The following is a 19,834-nucleotide window of genomic DNA, read 5'->3' as shown; positions in this document are numbered from 1 at the left end:
TAAATACAGACTTTGTGTGTGTGTGTGTGTGGGGGGGGGCCTGTGATGTAAACCTTTGAACTCTGGAGCTACTGAAGCTAACAAGCGGCTTGTTTGTGTGTGTGTGCGAGCATGTGTGTGTATGTGCATGTAGAGTGGGGATTCTGTCATGTTGTTGGTGGTTGCTGTAAGATTCTATTCCCATGGGGCCTATTCTATAAACACACACACATGCACACACATGCACACACACACACACACACACACACACTGTTTGCAGCAGCAGCAGCAGCAGCAGCAGCAGCAACAGCAGGTGATTCATTCTTAATCTTTCATTCCAACACTTGTGGATTAGCCCTAATCTCAGCTGCTGGAAACACAGGTCTGAGGCTGATTGACACTGAGACTGTGTGTGTGTGTACACTTGTATTTGTTACCTCTTTAGCACCTTTTAGGACCAGGTCTTCATGTCCTGACAAACTGTTCTAAATGAAGCAGAATCTAATTTCTGAGGAACTGGTTAAGTTTAGGGCTAAAGTTAGTGTTATGGGAATAACGCTTTGTTTAGGCTGTCCAAATGAATAGAAGTCAATGTAGTGTCCTAAGAAGAATAGCCACGCAACCTGTGTGTGCATGTGTGTCAGTAGTGATAATCGTAACCCCCCGTTGACATGAATGAGGCGACTGTATGAGAGGAGAAGATATGACCGAGGCAGACACACGACAGATTGACAGTTTACACACGTCAACTCTTAAACTCTGTACGAGGCCAATGAAGAGAAGTCATTTCCTTCTTCTGATACTTTACAATCAGCTCAGTCACTGTGTTTTCACATCAACATGTTTCAAAAAAGAACTTTTGCACGACCCGAGGTGACGTCACCACATCAACGGCAACGAGTCGCAAAATTTGATACCGCTATTAAATCACGTCTCACTTTGACACACAATTATTGATTAAACAAACAGTGGTGAAGTGAAAACACAATTTAACGGCTTTAAAACGATCAATTTACAAAATCAGAATACAGAAACATGCGGCGTGTTGTTTTATTTGGAAAGGTTGAACTAGCAAAGGTTTGGCATTTTAAAATACTCTTATTTATTTTTGTTTTGTTTATAACTAAGTCCCATTTTACTGGCTAAATTGTAATTTGTATCAGTCTGAAGAAAATGATTCTGACCAGAGATAAAACCCCAAACTTCATACTTGCACACATTCCATGTCCGCTCAGATCCGCTTCACATTTTCCTGCATGCAAGTAGATTCCTACGGTTCTGTCCACACTAGTACAGACTCTTTCCATTCCACTAGCACCGATTTCTAAACAGGAGACAGAACTCCCCCTCTTGTATGTTGGTGTATTCTTTCAGTACTAAGTTGAACATGTGTAGGTACCAACAAACTTCCTCGTATAACAAGTTTCCATGGTTACCATCTTCTTTGCGTTCTCTTTTGACAATCAAAATAAGAGCCGGAACCAACTGGACTGGAAAGTGTTTTCCACTTAAGTGTCCACACTAACCACTGTGGGAAAAGAGGGGCTGACAAAATTTACATCACACGACCCTAGCAGACCTCTGTGGGTGTGGAAAGTATGGCCCGGGTTTAAGGGGTGCTTGCTGCTGAGGTTCGAATCCCACATGTCCACACTTATTAGGGGATTTATTAGAAAAGAAGACTTGGAAATGAATTTCTTTGTCAAATCTTCCGTTTTTGTGAAGTCCTTGCAGTTAATCTGTGCAACCTTCTGTAATCTGTACCAAAAATGCTGTGTGAGGGACCGATGTTGTGTCGAAGCAAACCCTGCTTGCATTTTCCCAGTTTAATTCTGGATGTAATTTCCTCTTTCTACCTTATTTCATTTCATGCCCTAAAATGCCCCAATCATGAAACCTTGAGAGGTTTGAAACCCCGTCCTTACTGTGATGTGAACTATTCCGAGCAGGAATTGCATCACATGGTTTTAACCATAACACCTGATGACACGTGGGAAGTTTGACACTTCAACACAAAAAAACTGAACAAAACAGCAAGGTGTGGTGACAGATTTGAGCGAGATTAGATATTGTGTGGAGACTGAGGGAGATGGGGATTTGAAGGGAATGAAAGGGGGAAAAAAAGGGGGTCAGAGGCAATCACAGAGCAAAGTGTTATGAAAGGACACGGTGGAAGGACGGCGAGCATGAAAGAAAATTGGAGAGAAGGCGAAAAAGGAAAAAGCAGTCGAGGGAAGTTAAGATTAGAATTTGTTAAATTGTAAAAAGTGGTATAAAGAAATGAAAAGCTAGTAAGAAAAAAGAGGGAAGTACTGAGTGAAATGATAAAAGAGCTGATGAGGAAGAAGAAGGGAAGATCAGTGTCCTTGTAACACCAGAGAGAAATGGAGAGAGAGGCTGGTGCCGGTTACTGAAGGCAGGTAAAGAGCTTATAGCAGCTGAGACGGATTGAATGAAGAGAAGAACCTAGACAGGATTACACCCAGACAGCAGAGAGAGGTGTTAGATCATATCGTAACACACACACACTTCCTCGTCCTTGACTAACACATCGTCTCTGGTTCACACTGACACTGACCACTCTGCCACTTCAAGCTCCCCAGTCACACTTTAATTAAACTGAACCAACACACTACCAAGCAATTAATGATCGCTGATTGTTATACCAAGCACTCAGGAGCTAATCTATGTGTTAGACGATCATTCTCGAGCCATTAGTTACTTAAATCCACCTATTAATTAATCAGTTGGTGAATAATGTTGCCTGCTGAGGCATGAAGCTGTCCTTAACCGCGCCGCATAAGAACAAGAGAAGAAGAACGCGTGACTCACATGAAGCCTTTAAATGTATTCATTTAAAAGCAGAGGTGATTCAGTACATGGAGGACAACAAAGACGGTCAACTTCCTGAGTAATAACCACGTCACATTTTACACGTCCAAACTACTGTTCTGCTGTCTTCCCGCTTTATCCGGGTCACGGGGGCAGCAGCCTTAGCAAGGAAGCCCAGACCGGCCTCTCCGCAGACACTTCTACCAGCTACTTCAGGGGGGATCCCCAGATGTTCCCAGGCCAGCCGAGAGATATAATCCCCTCAGTCTGTCCCGGGTCTAACCCGAGGTCTCCTCCTGGAAGGACATGCCCCGAAACATGCTATTGCTATAATATTATTATAATACTACATGTTACTGTACTGTAATACTACATGTATACGGCTTATCTTTATGTATACCATTTTAAAGAAACACAGTAGTTAGATGTAGAGTCACATGGCAGAGACTGATTATTATCTGTTGTGTGTCATTAATTCTGCTCTGGTTGTTTGTCGTCTGGAGTTTTAAAAAAAAAAAGGTCCAGTGACACGTCGCTGATAACAAACACATGCTGTCATGTGAATGGTGGTTGTATTAAAGAGAGTTTATTTATTTATTGCTTATTCAAAGGGCTGAAAAGACTGTGTTTTCTTATGAGTAATGATTATCTTTTTGTTTCCCCCTGAGCACAAAATGGTAGCTAAATAAAAATTCTAGAATTTCACATCCCCTCACATTTTATCCAGTAAGCCATCACATTACCACACTGTATCTTGGTTGTTTTAACTAAAAAAAAATGTAAAACTGTTGCTTTGCGGTTTTAAAGTGTTTGATCCACAGAGCATTCTGTGCAGCATCCCATAGTAATATAGTGTGTGGTCGGTGAACACAGACTCCTCACTGTGAGGGCGGGAATTCATTTTTATGATATTTTAGCCCTTTTTATCGATTGAATACCTGAGCTGCAAACGGTTCAACCACAGTGAATTTCTCCTCTCCGCTTTATTGCATGTGAACATTCATTTATTTATTTATTTATTTATTTATTTATAACATATTGGATGACTCAAAAACAAATCTCATGTGACTCATGTGTGGGTCTTGCTTGACCCAGTCTCTGGGAATAACTGGTCTATATACAATGCCAGGAAATGCTATAAAAGCAGGTACTATCTTTAAATATCTTTTATTGTCTAAACAACAATTGAAAGCCCAAAGATATTCTGTGTGTGTGATAATGAAGAACAGAGACAAAAGATCCCATCTGGGAAAAATGAAATTATACTGTTACACCGACTTTTGTAAACATCTTGGTCTGACTGAAAAGTTACTGAAGCGAATTCCTCAAAAATTAAGTTTGGAGTTAATTTACTGGCCGGGACACTCTGTACATGCCCCACACTTTTACCCAACTACAACCGGAGCTCGACTTTAACTGCGCGTGGAAACTTAATGACGGTTTCCTAATGAGAAACCTTCTTTAAAATCTCGGTACAGGGCAGAATTAACTGAGAACACCAGATCCATTCATCGACAAAGCAAATGTCTCATTTCCTTTACTCGTTTTCCCACGTTAACCTCGTAAGTGGCCGCAGTCTTCTGACACTGATTCATTAGAGTTTATCAGAACCTCGAGACGAATATCTTACGAGGTCACAAGCATCCGCCAGTGTGGTCCATTAAGACTGGAACCATGTACTGCTCTCGCCCCTTATCTCCACGTCCATCTGTCGCCTGTTGTCTGCACCTAGAGCTGATGTGAGTCATGAAAAATCACATTGATCTATAAATCAATCAGCTTTGGTTGTGCCGACAGTCAGAGGCTGCATCTTCACGTGGGTTAGTCAACCAGTCGGGGGAAAAGCCATGAGACTGTGGCAAGGTCAGCTGCTCTGCTCGGGATTTGTTCGCCGTGTGTGTGTATGTGTGTGTCACTCTCTCGCAGAGGTGCATATTTCAATCTTGTATTGAATTACACAATGACTGATTGGATTTTTCTCCCCTGCTTCAAAGACAAAAAATGCTCCTCTCTTGCTCTCCACCCTCCAGCCTCTGGGTCCATCATCCCAGCACCCCGCGCTTGCTTTTGTCCTCCCTTTCAAGTGTCTTCCATTAGTGCATGTCCTCTCCAAAAACTCTGCCTTTCATGCATTGATTTTCATCCTTGGGCTGTGTATAGTCGCATGACTGTCATTTCCCTGATTACACAGACTGTAATTATGTGAACACACACAGATGCTGCCTTGTGACTCGCATCACTGTATATGGACTAAAATGTGATTCTCATCATCGTCTGTTTGTGTGTGTGTGTGTGTGTGTGTGTGTGTGTGTTTTTGATTCGGGCTGAGGAAGAAACCATTGATTACTAGTTTTTGAGAGAGAGCCCTGAGTGCCTCTCTCTCTCTCTCTCTCTCTCTCAGTTTCTGCTGCACAAAGGCATCATGGTCTGTGAGGCACTCTCTCACACACACGCAGCCACATTTCTGAGCCCCCTAAGAAAAGTTCCTTAGAAACGCAAGAAAAGTTTCAGCCACAGGCGCCACGCCCTCCCACTGGCCCAGCAGAAATAGGCCCATTGAGCCAGGCTATAATCACACACACACACACACACACACACACACACACACACACACACACACACACACACACACACACACACACACACACACACACACACGCACATTCACCATCACACTCTCTCTCTCTCTTCCACTACTTCATAGAAGCAGCCACAAAAACGCAGTCATTGACGCACCAGCCAACCCACAACGTTTACTGCACAGTGCAACATTTCTCCACTAAACATAACCACACACACACACACTCTGCATTGACTTGAGTTCATTTGGACTAAATCCTCATCCATAATCTTAATGATTTTTGTTGTTGTTATTCTGTTTGTTTGGTCTTCGTGAGCAGAAACAGTGTAACGTTATTTGTTTGCTGCGCCGCTCATCTGAAAACTATCAGATCTGCCTGAGGGAGCGTTTGTGTGTGTATACAGCAGCAGGGTGAGAAGTGTGTATCCATTTTAACTGATGAGCAACATTTTGAGTGGTAGAATTCTTGTGTTCTTCGCTTTCGCTCTGTGCAGCCGTCTCACTTTAGTCGCGCAATTTTTCAAATCACTTCCTGTGTGCGGATGTTGCCGGGCATTAAGGTATTTTTGCACTGCTAAACTGAGGGAGTCATGTGGAGCTCATCACTAGTTTAACTAGAGATGAGAATCGGTATCGGTCAGTATCAGTATTGGTCCAATACTGGTCAAATTCACTGTATCGGATATCGGACAGATAAAAATATAAAATCTGATACAAGCCAATAATCACATGCTTCACCGCACACAGACAATAAAAATGTAAATAAAAATCAGCTCAAGCATTTTAGCCGAGTCATGTTTGGACTGTTTCTTCTTTTTTGAGAACAATATTTGTCACACGTTTGAAAAATGATCTGTCTTTGAAATGACTCAGCACAAATGAATTAACAGCTTCATAAAGTTCATAAAGGGTCTACAAATGACGGTATCGGACTAATATTGGTATCAGTAGATACTTGAGTTTGTGATATTGGTATTGGACACAAAAAAGTGTTATCATCCCATCCCTAGGTTTAACCAGCAGACAATAGTTTAAATGTAACAGACATTTGTTTAGAGCAGTGGCTTCAAACTCATTTTAGTTCAGTTCGGTAAAATAATATCATGATAAACTATAAACAACAAGAACTCCAAATGTTTTGTGTTCCTTTTGTTTATTTAACTTCATTTAATTTCATTGTATTTATTTATCAGGACAATGTACAATTACATTATGCATAAAACAGCAGAGATGCTTGTACCAGACTGCAGCTTAGTAGCTCATTTCCATATAACTTTATGATTACATTTTAATTATACTGCAAAATTTTCACAATTTCATCCTGCAGGGCAGATTGGACCCTCTGTTGGGCCAGTTCTGGCTCACGAGCCATATGTTTGACACCTCTGGTTTAGAGTAAAAGTTACACACTACAGTTCCTCAGATGTTTTTTTTTTGCTTCATTAGGACCACCTTCTGTTTCCTTGGGTACCAAAGGAACACACACACACACACACAGCAGTGTTTTGTTGAGTGTGGGAGCAGCAGTTGTGTCACAATCTCAAGGCATTTCTGGCAGCAGGACAGTGACACACACAGATGCATGTTTTATAAGGTCATATATAATGGAGGAGTATTTCACGCGGAGAGGCCCGTGTGTGTTTTTGTGAGTGTGTGTGTGTGCTCGTCCTTTAAATGTGGATTGTAATCCTCCTAGATTGTCAGATTAGTGTAACAGCTGGGTCCTACATACAGATATGCATCTCTCTGCATCGCCCCTCCTCCCAGTCATACTTCTCCTCTATACTCCACCTTTAGCTGAATGGATCTATGTATTTGATAGTGTGTGTGTGTGTGTGTGTGTGTGGCGTCTCACAGATCTAGTCCATTACACAGTTTTAGGCCAGCTGATGTGTCACTACACAGTCATGTGACCCACTGAGTCTGCAGCAGGTTTCGCTGTCAGCTGCTCGTTTTCAAACACATTCTGCTTCCCAGGGCTGGAGGTGCTGCTCCGTCAGCTCTCATCACTTGATAATATCCATTACTGCACACACACACACACACACACACACACACACACACACACACACACGCACACGTTTTTTAAAGCTTTTTTAATTGTTTTAAAAATCATCCCATTTATAATGATACTCCTTAAGCATTCATTCCTGACTGATGTGATTTGCTGCCGCGGTAAAGCTCATTAACATTTTTTTCACATGTACACTGATTACAGTGCTGCCAAACACATGAAGCTGTTATTAGTGCAAGTTGGTTTCCTAAAAAACATCACAGCGCTCACTGTGGCTGCTCAGACGTCTTTAAACCTGATCTTGTGTCCAAACAAATGCAGAAGGTCAGTGCAGGATCACTGAACTCTGTCCCAAGGGTTTCTGAATATTAAATGAGATGAGGTCATATAGAAGTGCAGTTTACAAATCACATAACATTTCTATTCCAATTTAAAACATGTGATACATATACAGTACATGTAGTGAGGACTTCTCATCACATGGTTCTAATTGATGTGCTGAAGAAAACAAAATTGCAGACTTGATATCTGTCTAAAAGTCACAATTAAACATTTTCCACAAATCATTCAGCCTAAAATAATGTGCAAATTCTCCAGAGAGCATTGAATTGGGAATATGCAAGCGGAGGATACAGTGTTTGCCTCTTAACTGCTGAGCCATCGTAACACCTGAGCCTCACCGCTTCTGTTGGTACAGACTGCAGCATATAACGGGAGAGAAAGTCGACTCTTCTCATCTATTAGACACTGTTTTTATTATACGATTCATGATCATGAGTGAATCTATGGAATTAGATTTGTGTCAACACGTTTCACAGTGCAAACAAAAATGAACCACACAATCAAAATACACAAACTGCAAATAAAATATCGATTTAATCATTTAAAAATATTCTAATTTATTTGTTTGGAAATACACTTTTTGCTTGCAGTGATTGGATTTTTTTGCATTTACGCACCCTGATTTCTTCTTTGTGCTGTGGTTTAGCCAATCAGCAGGCAGCATCCTAAGGCCCGCCCATGGGCACCATTGAAAACTGAAGGCGTATAAGGAACAGCAGAGAAGGCCTTTGGAGAGGTGTAAATATTTCTGGTTTTTGAGTGACAGATTATTAAATCAGACTATGAATGAAAGCACTGATGAAGGGAAACCTTTTTTATATATTTTTAGCCAGAGGGAAACCCCTCAGTGTGAAAGCTACTTAATTAATCACTCAAAGGAGAGAGCTTTTCATCTGATTTGGATTAATGGTGAAGGAAAAAGCTTTACATATAATGTGATGTCATTTTCTACTGGAGGTAGGCGGAACATTAGAAACTGTAATTTTTGTCTGTCTGAGTCACTTTTTTTGTAGATATACAAATGAATATTAATAATGATAAAAAAACAACCTTTATGCATGAAAATGGTTTCAGATTTAGGTGATCCAGATGCTTGGGGTTTTGTTTTTTTTTCCTCCACATGCACCTGTTCTGTCCCTGCAGCTTCCTGACCAAGCCGTTCACTGTACCGTATACCATATTTAGCAAATGCATGACTTACCATTAGAGCATTCATCACTTGGATCATCTTTGTCCTTATAACTTGGTGGAGAAAGATAATATTAGAAAGATAATATTAGGGCCTGGATGCTTTTTCAGCTGTGGTTTGGTGGCTCTCTGCGGCAGCTTTAGGTCCCGAGTGAGCTGGAATAACAAACTCGAGCCAATGTAATGCCATCCTCCCACAGGTTTGTGCAGGGAATTAATACGACCCGTGTGGCTGCGATGTGGATCTGCTATGGCTGCACTATCAGAAATTTGATCAGCAGAAAGAAGTAAAAATAGAAGAAAAAAAACACCCTGGCTGTTGTATGTGAGCATGTTCTGCTGTTTTTTGCTGTATTTGCCCAGTTGCTCACTTTTATTGGTCACGGGGAGGAAAAAGTGACACAAACATACAGGGAGAGATCACAAATGTGTTTGGCAAGAGACAGAATCAGCATTTTCTTGCTTCCCACTCACGAATACTTACAGCAACATGTCCAGAAGGATGGTTTTAGCACTGGATTTGAGCTTCATACACTACACAAGACAACTTGTAGGCAGTTATAAATGTCATCCTGTATTTTCGTTCGAAACCCCAAATTAGTTTCAACGCTCATAACTAAAGCGCTTTTCCTCTGAATCTCCATGAAGCCACCCACAGTCACTTCTCATTTATTAAACACAGCTAATCGGTGTTAAATTGCTCAGCACGTTCCTGCTTGTGAACGCAAAGTGATGACTTCTGATGACCCCCCGCTGCCGCTGATTCTCTAAAGACCGTCTCAGCGCTAAATAAGAATTGCCCCTTTTAAAATCTGGAGCCGTTTCACTTGGTTCATTGAAGAAGAAGATGTGCTGCAAATAGTCAGCAAGGGAGGGGGGGGAGAAGAGATTTTCATTTCAGACATGCAATCCGTGGCAGTAAATGTATATATTTATAACAGAGCGGGGGGATTACATTTACAGGATGCTGAATGGGTTCTGACCACCAGGGTGAAACAGCATTTATTATCTGAAGATATTTATGCACATTTCAAGTTTAAAGTAACAATACACCTGATTAAAATGGCCGCACACTGTACTTACCATTGCTACTGCATTACGTCTGCAGAGACACGTGTCAGCAAATTTACGACATTAGGGAAGGACAATATGGGCAAAAGCATTCTCAAATTAGTCAGTATCGATAATCATCATGGAAGATGGAAGAAAAATTGACTTGCGCTTGAAAACAACAACAGTACACAGAAATATGTCACTGAAAATGTTCATATTCAAGTATATTGCATATACCATCCTGTGTATATACACGTTACATGTGTAATGCATACATTAAGGGCTGCAACAATTATTTTCACAATCGATTAAGCTATTGATCATTTGGTCCATAATATGACAGTAGATGTCAGAATACGTTGATTAGGGTTTATCAAACTGGGAAAAGGTGATGATCTCAAATGTCTTGTTTTTGTCCACAAACCACAATGATTCAGATTTGTGTATGGAGAGGGGAGAGAGTGTCATTGCAGGGCACTTTTTAAAAACATAACATTTCCATGTAGAAAATATAATGAAGTAAAGTTACCATATGTGGTTCCTTGCCCAATCGAGGCTAAATCACAACACACATAAACATAAAGGAACATCCGACTGCGTCTGTAACGTAGCCTAACCTTTATTGTCAAATCAGTTTACACACTCGACGTGTTTAGATTTTGTGTAACTCATCAACATTCCTGTTCTGCACAGGAAGTGATTTGTTTTATGTCAACATTGAGTAAAAGCACAGATTAATGTCAGATTGAAAACACAAGGAAACGCCCATGAAACGTTTTCGAAAAACCTGGTTGTTCAGCAGTTTGATGGGACTTATGTATTTTATTTATATACTTTATTTGATAGGGAAAATGCTAATTACCATAGTGCAACTCCCGCCTGCTATGTACATGCAATTGTACCTAATGGTTTCCGCTGATTTCCAAATCCTGTCCCTCGTTAGGCCTTTAAAACAGACATCAAGATTATGAACAATAGCAGGTGTGACAAAATGATATTAATTAAAATGTTTAGATGCTTCTTGTCCCTGCCGACCCCTCTGCCGCTGCTGCACACACACACAAACACACTGAAAGAGGTGTGAGATGCCATGGTTTCTGTTGTTGACGACCAAACAGAATTGGATTAATAACATCAACAACAACGACAACAAACACCAAAACGTACGCACTGCAGCTTCAGGAGTTACAGTCAACCTTTTTAATCCAATGTATTGCAAATATTGAATACAGTGTATAAAGTTACCTGTGTTAAGTAGAGCAGCCTTTCATGTCTTCAGCGCTCCGGGGCCTGGAGAGACTCATCATGTCTCCCTGAAGTGATTTTTTTTAATAAAAAGACAGGATTTCTTTGACCCCCCCTCTGGCTGTAGTGTGCAGGTGTTAGCTGTTTGAAGGCTCACAAAAGCTCACCTGACGTCACAGGTATCAGATACTATCTCGACATCCTATCATCAGCGTGCATGTGTGTGCACGTGTGACTAGTGTGGCTGTGCAGAGCCTTTCTGTGTTAATCTCTGCTGAAGGTGGCAGGTGTCTTAACCAGGCCGTCACCTGGTAACTTAGTCTCTCTCTCTCTCTGGGTGTGTGCTTTATCTCTCTCACACACGTCCTTGTCTGACTCTTAAGTGTGTCAGTGCTGTCCAAACCTGTCCAGATGGTAACGGAGGAACAGCAATGTGGAGAGGTGGTGAGACCAGGCAGAAAAAGCAAAAGACGGGGTCAGTGATCCACGTTGCTCCGAAATATCACCTGTGGGTGTGGAAGAACACAAACAGTGAACAGGCTGGTAATAAAAAAGTGTGTGCAGGTAGCCCGAGGGTTTGTACCAAGTGGTGCGACTGGTGTGACCCTTTCAAAGGTGGAGAGCTATCAACAGTCCACTTATGTCACTGAGCTGCGTGACTCCAGTTCTCCAGCTCTTATCAGTGTGCCTCAGACTGTTGTGTGGAGAGGAGCAGAGAGATGACCGTGAATTAGCAGCAGTGGTTTCGCAAAACGTGGGTGCTGCACCTACAGTGAATTACGCTACAGGGAATTGTGGAAATGGCTCATAAAGATCACCTTTATGCCTCACTTTGGGTCTGATCTTGGGCTCAGATTTACACTAGATGATTGTTGTTTTTGAGCTGTGTCTCTTGAGCAAACGACTACCAATCTATGTTGAAATGAGGTGAAAGTGAAAGTGAGAGTAAGGCTTTTTGTTGATTGCTGATAGTGTTTCGTTCCTGCGTTTATTGTGGGCAACCAGGCACCAGGAAGTGCGGTTATATTGAATAACCACCATGTGGTGACTCCACAGGTTGTAAAAAATAACTCTGCCTGAATGGACATACATGGGAAAATCAATCCACTTCTCACCTACTTTTCTTTTGTGTACCAGCTTCTTCAATTCTTTTATAGAAGAAGGTGTTAGCCAGGGGTTACCCAGGCCGTTTTGAGTGTGACTCTGGTCTGACTGAAGGTATACATGCCAGTAGTAGCTTGTTTATAGTTAAAAGTTACACACTACAGCTTTAATGGTCTCAATTGCTAGTTTCAGGTCTTTTCCAGTGGCTCATGATGTCAAGTCTTTAAATGATGTTGCAATTTAGAGGAAAGTTTAGAGAATCTTAAGGCTTTAAAATGAGAGTTCTTATGGGTTAAAACATGTTTTTGAACAAAGTCCTCTTACTCTACATACAAGTGCTACTACAGGAGAAGAACTGTCCATCATAAGATAAACATGCCTTACAGGGGAACCGAGGCATGGACATGACCAGTGTCATTCATGATATTTCTGTTCCTGGTCTGACGTCGTCGCTGCAGATGTGGTAAATGGAGGGACAGAGAGAGAAGTGGGACTCACAGATGGTCTCAGAAATCAGAGGGAGTATTCAAATGATTCTTCACAGTCTCGAGAGCTGAGAGATGCTGCAGCAGACGACAATATGAGCTCAGATAAAATCCCATTAAAAGGCAAAATGAATGATTATTTCCTCCTCCTTCGAAGAGCAGCATTGCATCTACTGTAACAGTGTGTGACTCTATTGAGACAATGGGCACATGCATACAATTCACAAAGATGCACATTAGTCAGATAAGAATAAGAGGAAGAGGTTTTCTGCAGACATACTGATTCACCAAACCAGGATTTACACACGCACACAAACTAGTCCAGTTCAGATTTGTTCAGAGATCCCCCTCAGGCCAGCTGAGCCGAGATAGAAAGCGTCATTATGATCATGTCATCAAACACATTCCTCAGTAACCCAAGAGGCTGCGGTTGCCGCTGAACAGTGCTTGGTGCATACACGCATGCACACAAATGCACACACACACACACACACACATTCACACCTTCTTCTTGTCAGGTTGCTGCTTTAATACAAGACCCATCCCTCACCCTCATAATCTTGCATTTCCTTTCATGTGATCCGAAATTAAAATCTGGAGCAGCTCATCTCCCGTGGAATATTAATAATTGTGAGGTGGCAGCATTGTCGGCTCAGGTATAAAATTCAGGCTTTGTACTTGTAAAACAAGCGGGGGCTCACACAGTCACACGACGCTCGCAGCTCCGCGTACATGATTAAATGTATAGTGCAAAAAGCCCGACAAATCACGTTTGTACCAGAAGACATACCTGTGTTTGCTTTGTCAGAACATGACTCCACAACCTCATCAAACGCCCAATGTTTTTACCCGGCTTGTCTTTCTTGTCCTTCAATTTGGGTTTCCCCCTTCTCTTTTTACACAACTATGTGCATAATTACATGTTCCACGCTCCCGGATTGTTTTAAAATGGCTCTGCATGTCTTACAATGGCACTAGTCATGTGTTGCCAAAAAGAAACCCAAAAAAAACAGGATTGCACTCACTGCACAGATCCAGCAGAATACAGCTGTCATATTACAGTCTCCATTTATAAAACAAAAAAAAGAAAATGGGAACAAAATCCAGTGGTGGAGGGAAATTCAGGGCAACATACAGATGATTCTGGCTCTCGCTTATGTGTGCAGCAGACCAAGGCTCATTGAGACTCACTGTGGTTAGTTAGCATTGTGGCACAGGCTGAAAGAATCGCTCTTTATAGCTCCTGAAGTCAAGGCAAAATGCATATCTGGCTCTGTTCGTCTCCCCCGGAATCACATAAAACACACACTGATAGGTCTGAGGGATATTTGTGTGCACATGTGTACACACACACACACACACCACAAACAAAACCTGTGATTATACTCAATCAGACACATACCCACGCCGTAATTACATACACTGACGCACTACTGCCTGGCATACCATGAGTTCACTCTCATAATATTATGTCATAAATAAAACATGTCGAGGCACAGGAGGTGATTATACATTACTGTTAAAGGTTAGGATAAACATTGATGATGCACGTTTGAAAACACGCGCACACACACACACACACCTCCAAAACTGAAAGGTGCGTGTGTGTGTGTGTGTGTGTGAGGGGACTTGTAAAAGAGGGCCTCTGGGGTGGACTGTGGTGTTGCCTTGGGGGCAGGGTGTGTGTTTATTTAAGTGTGAGTGTGTGTGTGTGTGTGTTTTTTGGAGTCACGCTGAATTTAGGAAGCTAGCCTTGGGATACGGAGTAGAGTTAAAGATGAAAGGAAAATGGGGTGAGGACTGGGGATACACTGGCACGGAGTATGTGGTTCCGGGGGGGGGGGAGAAGAAGAGAGGTAGGGATGGATTGGTGGAGCAGAAAGAGGAGTAGACTGTTTTGATGTTGAATTCTAGGTTGTTTATTTGACATTACATAACGCTCCTGCTTGTTTTGTTAGCGCTCTTATAGTCTGTGCGTGTGTGTGTGTTTCAGGATTGGGGGGTAGTTTTTCTCAGGGAAATGGGAATTTCTGTGAAAGGCAAAGGTTGCCCATAGCAACGGCCTTCATTGTAAAAGTGATCCCTTGGAATACAGGACACACACACACACACACACACACACATTTGCACCATGCACACATCTTTTCAGTAGTTTTCTGAACTTTCAGGGTTTGAAATAAATCAGCAACATTCACACACTCATATCCTCACTGTGTTGTTGAGGCACCAAAACAACTTCAAGTCAATTTTCATTTTCGGGAGGTACATATAGCGTTTCAGCTCCACCTCACGCTGAGGCGTGATGGACTTAGATGCTCGGGTTTCTAGATTCCATTATGCTTTTATTGGCTTTTAAAGGCATCGGGTTTCTTCTGTCTGGAGCCGGGGAGGAGCTTCTGCTCCTGTGTCTGTCTGTACAATTAGCATCACATGGGCTAGGAAACACACGGCTCTGCCCAGGCCTCAGGATGGGCTTAAGATTGATGAGGAGATAAGTTTGCTTTGGCCCCTTTATCAGCACAACCTGGAGCAAATCTCAGCCCTTTGTTGTTGGCTGTGTATCACTGCACGGCTCAATCTGGGAACAAACGTCAGGGATAAAAGAAGCACCAAGCTCATTTTACATTAGTACACGGTATTTTAAGTGCATAATTATCAACATGAATATGTATTTTAACAGTTATTAACGTTATCAACGATATCAAGGACACTTAACCCTTTTAGCACCGAGCGCATTTTGCATGACCATAATTACGCAACGGTTTGTGCTATAAAATTAGTTAGTTCCTTAAAGCTGAGAAGTTGCACGTCAAAGCCAATATTTGGTTATCATGGTAATGTCACTCTCGCTGTTTCAAGAAGCTGGCCACCAGAGAGGAGAGAGCAAAACGCCTGTACATAAGATTCCATTTTTTGGCCTGTTTTTACACATTGAGACAACCAAATGTTATTTAAAATATGTTTTATACTGTTCATGTACAACTATAGTGCTTTTTTTAAATTGTTAATACACGATTTTAACATGCAGTAAATTGTCAATAACTGCCAGATATTGAAAATTACTCTGGAAAACTGGGCAAAAACACTTACACACAGGACATTTTCTGGCCCTTCTGGTAAAAATAAGCAAGACGAACATTTTGAGGCTTAGGTGTTCCAGCTCGCTTGTAACGAATGGTTATTTGAGTTTCTTTTGCCACTCTGTCACTTTAGAACCAGTCTGACCAAGGAGCCGATTCTCATCTCTTTCTGACCATTTTCCATAAACCTTTGGAGATGATTGAGCGTTATCATCTGGCACCAACAAACACTCCACTTTCACTCAAAGTCACTTAAATCACCTTTCTTCCTCATTCTGATGCTCAGTCTTAACTCCAGCAGCAGGTCATCTTGACCCTGTCTGCACACCTCAGTGCACTGAGTCGCTGCTATGTGATCGGCTGATTAGATACTTGCGTCCACGGGCAGTTGAATATGTCGTGTACCTAATAATAAAGTGGTGGGTGAGTGTATTAAAGATGGGTTGTTTGATGAATGAATGAATTCACAGATGCATTTTTTGCCACTTTGTCTGCTTCACTATTTCTGCACTCATCTAAAGCGGAAAAACAATCAGAATGTTCAATTGTGCAGAATGACCTATTATGGGATGTTCTCAGATCTTATATTATACTTACATGATATTCTCACTGATGCAGACGTGTAAAGGTGACATTGAAGCTGGTGGAGATGGATTTAGTTTTAAACATCAGTGTCTCAGAAATGGAGGCTGCACCGACGGTTGCGGTAAACCTAAAGGTGTATCGTTGCACTGCAGTTTGGGTGGTGTCTCTTAAGTGCATGCATTTGATAACTCGGTTATTATCAAATGCATGCATGCATGCATACAGAGAGAGCAAGATCAGCTGTGAAGTGAGTGAGCCTTCAGAGGTTCATCCTTTGCAACGATCCACAGCTAATCTCTCTTAACTGACCCTGACAGAGGTCACCAGCCAAGCTCTTATTTTCCCCTCACACACGTTCATGAAACAGTCTTCAGAGTGCACATGGAAGTCATCTCAAAGACATCGATATTTCCCACACGAGGAGTTCAAAATAACGGCAACGGTAATCACAGATAACATCAAAGATAAATCATCTATCAAACAAAACAGGAATAACCGCATTGTTCCCTCATGACAACACTGGCAATTTTACCAGTCTGAGGTATAAATATCATATGCATGACATTTGCTGATGTAAATTCACTTTTTACATTACAGTGTGAATATTAAGAACGCAACACGCTAAACTAAGATATTCAACATTGTAAATTTCGGCATTTAGCAGCACTAAAATAAAACACGTCACAGACCTGCATGGCTGTAGGCTCTTTGTGACATCTGTTTTATTTTTATGTTATTTTTTCCAACACAATAATAAAAAGAAGACGAGCAAAAAAAGAAAGAAAGGAGGACAGAAAAACACATTTACCACATCCTTGTGGTTCGAAAAAAGTTGCAGGCAGAACTAAGAACCCCTGTACTTTATGTTTACATAATAAACTATTTTTGTTATATACTCGGTATATCCCGCAATCTATGGCCATATTAAATGAAAGAAAATAAGACATGCAACCGTACGGGAATGAATGGTCTGATGTTTCATGTTTCTCCTACAACAAAGAGAAAAAAATGATTGTGCTGGTTAAAAAAAAAAACATCTTGTATTTTGAGCGTTGTAGTGTTACATTTGTTGGGTTTTGTCAAAGGAAAACCCAGAAGTAACAGTTGAAAAAGTAATTGAAGCTTTACAGCGCGAGCACTGTCATATGTAATTGACACATAAGTACACTTCATGAAACCCCGCTATTCTTAAAGGCTTTGATGTCCCTCTGCCAAAATCCCAGCTTTGGATCAACTCATTAACTATGCTCCTCCAACAGACAGATGTTAGCACAACCATCATCACAATACTGGTACCTCCTCTTAGACAGCTGTGTGTGTGTGTGTGTGTGTGTGTGTGTGTGTGTGTGTGTTGTCTTTTCAATGAAATGTCAAACAACTCAGTCATCCATGATGAATACCTCTAATCTCCTCACCCTTCTGTCTCCGTATCTCTATAACAGGGACAGGCGTGGTCGCCGTCTATCGATGACGAAGGCTCGACAGGACTGGAGTTCTTTGACGACGAGGACCTCTACTCAGGCTCTGGCTCTGGCTGTAAGTGTGTGTGTGTGTTTTGGTGTGTGAGCTGAGTTACACATTCACATCCTGGTTCTTTCAAACATGACAGCTGCTGGGTTTCAATCTGCTGACCCCGGCGACCCAATACTCCCCCTCCCCCCGTCTCCGCCTTGTCCCCCTACTTATGGTTATTCACCGCACTCACAAATGCACGGTCACCGTGTGCACACACACAGACACTCACACAGACACACATTTATTACAAAAACAAGAAGTTAGCCAGGCTTGATTTTTCCCAGAGCTTATTAACTCTAACCAGATTACAGTCCACACAGATTAGACGATGACACGCATGCCAGCAGTCAGCTGTGGTGCACCTATGTCTGCATGTGTAGGAATGACCTGCTTAATGTAAACCGTGTTGGTGTAATTCAGGTTGATTTCCTGATCCCGGCTGTTGAAGCTGAGGCACAGCTCCCCTTATTAAGCATGACTCATTGAGGGGCTGCCCTTGGTTCAGGCACTGCGCTAGTAAGCGAGCACGCTCAAAATAAATTACAATTCAGAGCAGGAGAGTGCAGCAGAGGCACCCCCTGTGGTTAAAACAGCAGCCCGGTAAATTGCTTTATCTCAAACTGTGATACAGAGCCGTCTGATATCAGAGAAAAAGGCTCATTTTCAACAGACGGTTGTGCATTATGTGCCGCTGCAGCGTCTGAATGTGACATTTAGTGACGTCTGATATGTTTAACAGTAGCTGCATTGTTCGAGGCTATATTTTGATATCCTCTCTAGCACCTCAGTCAGCTTTCATGCCTTTGTGCCTGTAAATTCAATTTGCTTCTCTTTCAACCCAGGGAGCTTCACTGCTATAACAAAATGAAAGGTGCTACAATACTATTATGAGCATTAAGCGGAGTATGAATCAGTCAGGATCTTCTCTTCTCTTCTCTTCTCTTCTCTTCTCTTCTCTTCTCTTCTCTTCTCTTCTCTTCTCTTCTCCTCACAAACTCTCTGTCAACACTAAAGAATCAGAACAAAAAAAAACAAACCTCAATTAAACACCCCTGCCCCCTGTTCCAACACAAGCCAAAAACCCGCAAATCACTATTATTATTTTCATTATGTTATTTTTCGATTTAATTTTCTGTTGTCAGACGGCTAAATGGCACAACAGTAGCCGTTTGATTGCGCCTTTGATTGCTGTTCAAAATCTTCTATAAAATCCCTGTTTTATGACATCAAGACAAAACAGGGAGTCCAATCACGGAGGAAGTTTGCAGGGATGGAAAGCTGCCTCCTTCAAGGAGATGATTTAAAAATGTCAGCATCATGCATGGAGATAAAAACATACTATCAAGTTGCATTGTGGGAAATTTTGTAATTTGCCTGTTTTGGGTACTAGGACTAAATGTAAGGCCGTCTTTGCCACTAAACCTCATCACTGACTTCATCATATGCTGTCACTGAGGTTCTAGTGGATATTTTGATATTTTCACTGTGGGTCATGTCTGGAGATTTGGTCCAGACATCCTCTGTCCACACATGCAACCCCACCACACAGTCTCTGGAGAATCTCCAGAGTTTATGGCATGTCACGCAGCAGCTAGAGTGCGTCCTCTGTTCCTACCTGCCCCCCCCCTCGAAAAAATAAAAGTAAAATAAAATGGACTATAAGCTGTATATACTGGCAGTAGTTTTTATTACGCCTTTGCACTGGAGACAACTGAGGCCAGAGGCATTCTGTTTGCAGGTTGTCCATCAATCTGTACTGTATCATGTCCTATTCCTGTGAGCATGATGAGGGAATGCCACCAGAGAATCTGATACACACATTGACTTGGGC

The 19,834-nt window shown here is 41.8% G+C and overlaps 1 protein-coding gene across 1 annotated transcript in view; it reads left to right on the top strand.

Annotated features, from left to right (window-relative positions):
- The window catches only part of sdc3 (syndecan 3), a 39,534-nt gene that overhangs the window by 12,144 nt on the left and 7,556 nt on the right, over positions 1-19,834 (top strand). The window contains exon 2 of the mRNA XM_058619132.1: positions 17,931-18,024. Within this exon, the coding sequence (XP_058475115.1) occupies positions 17,931-18,024 (94 nt within the window). The remainder of the gene's footprint in view (positions 1-17,930; positions 18,025-19,834) is intronic.

This window comes from Solea solea, chromosome 20, assembly GCF_958295425.1.
Source record: "Solea solea chromosome 20, fSolSol10.1, whole genome shotgun sequence".
NCBI classification, from domain to species: domain Eukaryota; kingdom Metazoa; phylum Chordata; class Actinopteri; order Pleuronectiformes; family Soleidae; genus Solea; species Solea solea.
This window is presented reverse-complemented; position numbering and strand designations above follow the sequence as displayed.